This window comes from Cebus imitator, unplaced genomic scaffold (genome assembly GCF_001604975.1).
Source record: "Cebus imitator isolate Cc_AM_T3 unplaced genomic scaffold, Cebus_imitator-1.0 Scaffold364, whole genome shotgun sequence".
NCBI classification, from domain to species: Eukaryota; Metazoa; Chordata; class Mammalia; order Primates; family Cebidae; genus Cebus; species Cebus imitator.
The window spans coordinates 364,596-372,029 of record NW_016107679.1 but is presented as its reverse complement, the minus strand read 5'-3'; the positions used below and the strand labels follow the sequence as shown (position 1 = coordinate 372,029).

Below are 7,434 nucleotides of genomic sequence, written 5' to 3'. Positions count from 1 at the left end.
AAAAAAAAAAAAAAAAAAAGGAAAAGAAAACAATACTAGTTATAGTAGCATCAAAAAAACTAAATACTTAGAATACATTTAACCAACATCAAACACTATAAAACACTGATGAAAGAAACTGAAGAAGATACACATAAATGGCTGGATATCTTATGTTCATGGATTGGAAGAATTAATATTGTTAAATGTTCGTACTATACAAAGCAATCTCTGGATTCAATGCAATCCCTATCAGACTTCCAATGACATTTTCACACAGAGAAACAATCCTAAAATTTATACAGAACCACAATAACCCATGAATAGCCATCTTGAGAAAGAAGAGCAAAACTGGAAGTGTCACATTATTTGTGTATTAGTCCGTTTTCACACTGTTGTAACAAACTGCCCTGAGATTTGGTAATTTATAAAGAGATTTAATAGACTCAGTTCCACAATGGCTGGTGAAACTTACAATCATGGCAGAAGGGGAACCCAGCACTTGTTACATGGTGGCAGGCAAGAGAGAAACAGCACGTGTAGAATAAACTGTCAAACACTTATAAAACCATCAGCTCTTGTGAGAACTTACTATCAAAGAACAGCATGGAGGAAACTGCCCCTATGATCTAATCACCTCCCACAAGGTCCTGCCCTCCACACATGAGGATTACAGTTCCAGATGAAATGTGGGTGGTGAAACAGAGTCAAACCATATTAACCTGATTTCAAAGTATATTACAAAGCTATAGTAATCAAAATAATATGATACTGGCAGAAAAAGAGGTCCACAGACCACTGGAACAGACTGGAGTCCAGAAATAAATCCATGCACGCACATATGGTTAATTAATCTTTCACAAGGTGCTAAGAATGGAAAAAACACACTTTGCAACACTGACTTTTCAATATCATAAATAGTGTTGGGTAAAGTGGATATCCATGTGTAAAAGAATGAAACTGGATCCTTTTCTTACACCATCAACTCAAGAAGGATTACAGGGGGAGGGGAAAGGGAGGATGGTTAAAGGGTACAAAAAAAAACAGAAAGAATGAATAGGGACTGACTGTGGTGGCTCATGCTTGTAATCCTAGCACTTTAGGAGACTGAGGTGGGCAGATCACTTGTGTACAGGTGTCTGAGACCAGCCTGGGCAACATGGCAAGACCCCATTTCTACAAAAAATTAACTAGGCATGGTGGCACGCATCTGTAGTCCCAGCTACTTATGGTGAGGATGGTAAGGTGAGAGAATTGCTGGAGCCCAAGACGTCAAGGCTGCAATGAGCCATGATCATGACACTGCACTCCAGGATGACAGAGTGAGACCCTGTCCCAAAATAATAATAGTAATGATGAATAAGATCTAGTATTTAATAGCACAAAGGGTGACTAGAGTCGTGTATCAAAATATCCCATATACCCCATAAATACACAGAGCTATTATGTACCCACAAAAATTAAAACAAGAAGAAGGATCAAAGACTTAAATGTAAATATGAAACCATAAAAATCCTAGAAGAAAACAGGGGGAAACCACCCTGACATCCATTTTGATGATGGTATTTTAGATGACATCAAAAGCACAGGTGACAAAAGCAAAAATAAACAAGAAGGGTTACATGGAAGTTAAGTTACTGTACAGTAAACAATCAAGATAAAAAAGTAACTTATGGACTAGGAGAAAATACTTGCAAACCACACATCTGAAAGGCAGCTAATATCCAAGATATGTAAGGAACTCATACAACTCAGTAGCAAAAAAACAAAAACAAGAAACTTAATTAAAGAATGGGCAAGAAGATCTGAAGAGATGTTTTCCCAAAAAACAACCAATGGCCAATAGGTGATTGATACGCTTATCAGCAGGGAGATGCAAATCAAAACCATAAGGTATCATCTCACACCTGTTAGGATATCTAATATCAAAAAGTAAAATCATAACAGGTGTTGGCAAAGATGTCAAGAAAAGGGATCTCCTCCCTGTACAATGTTGATGGAACTGCAAAAAGGTAAGTCATTATGGAAAACAGGTTCCTCAAACTAAAAACAGGACTATCATACGATCCAGCAATCCCACTTCTAGGTATACATGCAAAAAAATTGAAATCAGTGTCACAAAGAGGTTATCTGCACTCTCTTATTCATTGCAGCACTATTCAAAGTAATCAATATATGGAAACAACCTAAGAGTCAATAGATGAATGGATAAAGAAAATGTAATACACATATACATACACACATGAAATACTATCCAGCCTTTAGAAAACAAGGAAATCCTGCCATCTGCAACAACATGGATGAACCTTAAGGACATTATACTAAGTAAACAACACACAAAACAACTGCATGATCTCACATATGGAATATAAAGATATCAAACTCATAGAAAGTAGAACAGTGATTGCCAGGGGCTGTGAGGTGGGTAAAATGGGAGTATTTTGGTCAAAGGTTCAAATTTTCAGGTATAAGATGAATACGTTCTGGGGACCTAATATACAGCACAGTAACTATCATTAATAACGATATTTATTTCCATGATTAGCACATATTGTATACTTGAAATTTGCTAAGAGTAGGTCTTAATCGTTCTCATCCCACATACAAAAAAAGAGGTAATTGTGTGAGATGAGATGGTGGATCTGTTAAGTAGCCTGACTGTGGTTATCAATTCACAGAGTAGATCCAAGTACCACACGGCACTCCTTATATATATACAATTTTTATTTGTCAATTATACCTCACAACAAAGCTGGCAGTATCAGGGAGGCAGGAGATCATCAGAAAAATGAACACTTATCGTTATGGTAGGTAAAGAATGACTCACAAAGGATTTCAACAGCAGTTAAAGGATGGATAATATTCTCACAGGCAGAGAGATGAGGCAAGACAGTTTTCCAAGAAGGGAGTGTCTCTTATATCAAACTAAGGAGTTTGAACTTCCTTAATCAACAGTGAACCCTAGAAGACTTCAGAGCAGTGAATTTAAAAAGATGTCTCTGGAGGCAGTAAGTAATACAACAGAGTTAAAAGGGTGACAAATGGGAATGCTGGGAAAATACAGATACAAAAAATGGCCTTCCTGAGGTCACACAGTTAATCATATACCTGATCCAAAGCTTGGTTCTTTTGACATCTCATTGTTTTTCCCATGATTAGCATATACCAATGGGAACTAAGTTTTTGCTCAGGATTACTAAAAGACATAGAATTTATTTCATAAGCCTAGTAATTATTTGCCCATTTCAGCTTTTTATTAGCCTCCTAAAACAGTGATAACTCACAAGATTTTCATTTATCATATTAACACACTAACATCTTGACACAGTTTACATATAACATGTCTCTTCATCCCTTTTATACACATCTATCTTTTACAGTTGGTGTTCAAAAATACTTCTGAAGGCAATTTAAATGTTTAAAGTCAGTGACCTGAAAAATGGGATATGACTATACATCTAATTTAGAATGGCTACATTCTAAGGTATCATTTTGATATTCACATATACAGACTTTCATATTCAGTTAGACAGTATATTAAAGGAATTCTGAGCCCCCAGTACAGTACAAAATGTAATTCATCTCACACCATACCTATGTCAATCATAACCTTCCTTATATAACAGTTTCATCCTCAAAGCTGAAACTTGTCCATTTATAATAACGTTGGCTGAAATGTATCAATTACCCCCAATAAAGCTCTACCTCTACCACCCCAATCCAATCTACATATACTGAGCCTTTTTTAACACCTTTTTGGGGACTCCAAAATATGATATTGTGGCTCCAATATAAAAAAGCTAAGTGACTATCTACAGAGACTTTTGTTCATAAACAACACTATACTGTATTTCTCTAATTTGGGGTAGGAAATAATTCTGAAAAGATATGACTCTATAACAGTGGAAATCCAAATACCTACTTAGGGTAGAGGACAGTAGTTGTAAGTAGTACATAAAAGCTAGAAGACCCATAAAATGTAGTTAGTCTTAGAGATTTTAACATTTCCATCGTCTTATGAATCAACATTGTACACATACAACTTCCACAATTCTTGTGAACATTAAAACAACCAGCTTAGACTACTAAACATATGTCCCTTCCACAAGGGCTTGATTTACTAAGTGAGCCTTAACAAAATTTCAGGCAAGAAAATCTTGTTTTATCCTCTCATCTTTTTGAACATGTTCCTCTGCTTTCAAATGCCCTCAAGCAGCTGTAAGACTTCAACTCTGTAAAACCCTTTAGATCTTCAAAATTCGCTTTATTATAAAATTACTTGCTTCTACAGCCTCTCAAAAATCAAAGCTTTTATCAGCTCCATGAAAACTTTTTAAACCAATTCACTCTAAATTATGGCAGCATAACTGATAATACCCCTTTAATTTACCTGTAGGCATTTTCACTTTTAAATGAAGTTTGTTAACCAATTTATTTTAACTGATATACTTTGAGAAAGTTTAGAAATTAGAAAATCAAAATGAAAACTTTCATACAGAGCAAGAAAGGGCATATCACAGGAAGAGAAGACTAGAAGCTGAAGTCTAGCATATGTATCCCACTCACCTAGTCATGTAATCACACACCTTATAATCATCTGGTTCAACACCTGAATTTTTTTTTTTCAGATGGAGTGTCGCTCTGTCACCAGGCTGGAGTGCAGTTGCGCAATCTCGGCTCACTGCAACCTCAGCCTCCCAGGTTCAAGGGATTCTCCTGCCTCAGCCTCCCAAGTAGGTGGGACTATAGGCACACCACGCCCAGCTAATTTTAGTACAGATGGGGTTTCACCATCTTTGCCAGATGATGATTTTTTTAAGTGACAACAAAGCTGGTGTCCAGAGACCAAGGTTAACCACTCACACTACAGTACTATGCAGACTCCTCTAAGGTATTCCAGCATTTCATTTCACTCTAGGGGTCTAAACCCATAGGATTCCTATGGCCTAGCTTTGCACACTGCATCTTAGTATTAGTGGTCCCTGGACTTCTGTGAAAAAAAGAAGTTGCACGTGAGGTGGTAATTTGAAAGAAGAGTATAAATAATTTAAATTCCAAGACTGCCTTGGATTTATAGATGTGGTATCTAACTCCAAAATCAAACAACAGATATTCGCAATGTCCCTAAGAAAGTTAAAGCAAATTTTTATGCTCCTTTTATGGGGGAATAAATGGTTTACAGGCTTCTGGTCAATTCATATGTCATATTGCTTACTTTTATTTAAAATTAAATTAGGTCTGCCTATTGAAAGGTACAAAAGTTAAATTTTAGACATAAACTCTAAATTTGTTATATGCAAAAGGAATTATGTACTAAATTCAAAAGACAATTTAAATTCAAGTTTCTATTTTTTTCTGGGTGTGCTTTAAAGCTAATAGTTATATACACCTAAACAAATTAAACATTCAACTGGGATATACATCGTAAACGAGTATCTCATTTAGGAACCAGATGATGTTCATATACATATATATTTACACGTTTATACATGTACACACATACATATTGAAAAATACAATCAAGCACTAGACAAAACAGTCATAGTGTTGGTATTATGATTTTATAGGTTTTTTTCTGATTTGCATTTGAAAATTAGATCGGCCAAAACTTGATCGCAAATAGTCTGATTTACAGCCCTACTATGACAGTCAAAGAAGACACCAGATTACCCATCACTACATCCCATCACCAGTTTTACCAGAGCTATGGGTGAGAACTGTCAAGAGCATTACAGGCAATCAAACAGTAACACACAAAAATTTGGGGATTTTAATAAGCTAAAAGCAGTATTTCACAAAGATTTAATAAGGGCAAGGTCACAACCTTTCTTCACATGGTCAAATTAAGCTGGAAAGGAGAAAAACTTCACTCTGACATCGATTGGTACCGCCTTCTTTGGGGAGGGAAAAGAAGTATTATTATACTCTGAACTCTGTCGTTCTTATACACAGATCTACAGCAGTATTTGCATAGAGTAGAGAGTATCCCAACCACTACTTATTTTTTTCTCTTATCTACTCCATAATTCAATACAAGAAAGAAAAAGATAACCAGGGCTTAAAGAAAGCAATAACAATTGAGTTCCAGGCTCCTCCCAAGCCTTATTATTTCCAGGTGTTATAACTGGGAGTTGCGAGGACAGATTTGAGTTCTACTTCCGCTCCTTTTTACCCCCCCCTACTTCGAAGAGTCCAAGAGCAGCAGCAAAGAAAAAGACCAGTTCGAAATAGGGAAGGGATGTTGGGGTTAAAAAGGGGAGTTAAATAACCTGACTTTTAGTGAAAAATAAAGAATTCAGGCTGTAGTTTCTAGAAATAAGTTCTTACAGGCCTGTAAAGTCTGGAGCTGGGTAAAACCCAAGAGGCTTTTCCTAACTCGAAAACAACCACCTTTAAAGTGCAGCGGCCGGATTTCTAATTGTGGAAAGTTTAAACAAATTTGTTCCTGGGGGAATGGGGGAAGGAAGGGAAGAGCAAGTCTGGGCTCGGCCGGGGAGCGTGCGGGGTCTGCACCGCGCGCGGTTGTCAGTCCAACGCCGGAAGGCGCAGGGATTTTCGACAGTAGCTACTTCACCCATCCCGGACCGCAGGCTGGAACATGTGCCCAGAGCCGGCGGGTACATGCGGCCAAGTCGGAGCAACCAGGACGCGGACGCGAGGGCAGGTGAGTCTGGCAACGAGGGACAGGGTTCCAGGGCTCCGGGTGGAAGTTGGGGGTGGGACGGCACCGGGACGCCGTGGAGGCAGCGGCGAAAGGTGGCGGGCGGCTGTACTTACTCGGCTGTACCAGATGCTGAGGCGGGCCGCGGCCAGCACGGCGAAGAAAGCCCTCTGCGGGTCGGACTGAATGTGGAAAGGCGCCTCGGCCGGGCTCCCCAGAGGGCAAAGCAGCCTCTTGGGCCAGCCGCTCAGAAAATACATGGTCCGCACGGAGCCACCGGCGCCGGGGCCCAGGGTCCCTGGCCGCGTTCGTCACACTCAGCGGCCCCGGGCTGGGCGCCCGCCTCCCACACCGCCACCGGCCGAGTGGGCGGCCGCGGCGGCGGCAGCTCCGGGCATCTGCCCGCTGGCCTGGCCGGACCGGGCCGACGCGATGCTGTGCGACGAAGGCACCCCGGCGCTGACGGGGCCGAGTGTGGGGGAGGGAAGGGGAGGGTGAGTCCGGACACAGAGAGGGCGGGAGGAGCGCGGAGGCCCGCCTCGGCCCCGCCCCTTCCTCAGGCCGCGCGGGCGTCACCACGCCGCGCCGCGTGGGTCGGGCCGGGGAGGGCTGGCGCGCGCGCTCTGGAGACTCCTGTCCTCCCCCGGCTGTTCCCTGAAGCTCCGCCCTAAGCCTCGCCCGGGGCCGCTGCGCTGCGTCGACACTCCAGCGCTGGCCCCGCCCTTGCTCCTCTCCCTAGCAGTCTGCAGAGTTCTGCTGGGCGGATCTGGGCAACCGTTTGAGACTCCGAGGCA

The 7,434-nt window shown here is 41.1% G+C and overlaps 1 protein-coding gene across 1 annotated transcript in view; it reads right to left on the bottom strand.

Moving 5' to 3' along the window:
* The window catches only part of RIC1 (RIC1 homolog, RAB6A GEF complex partner 1), a 142,819-nt gene extending 135,626 nt beyond the window's left edge, over positions 1-7,193 (bottom strand). Inside the window, exon 1 of the mRNA XM_037730823.1 lies at positions 6,757-7,193. Coding sequence (XP_037586751.1) covers positions 6,757-6,900 — 144 coding nt within the window. The 5' untranslated portion in view covers positions 6,901-7,193. The remainder of the gene's footprint in view (positions 1-6,756) is intronic.
* Between the last annotated feature and the right edge of the window lie 241 nt (positions 7,194-7,434).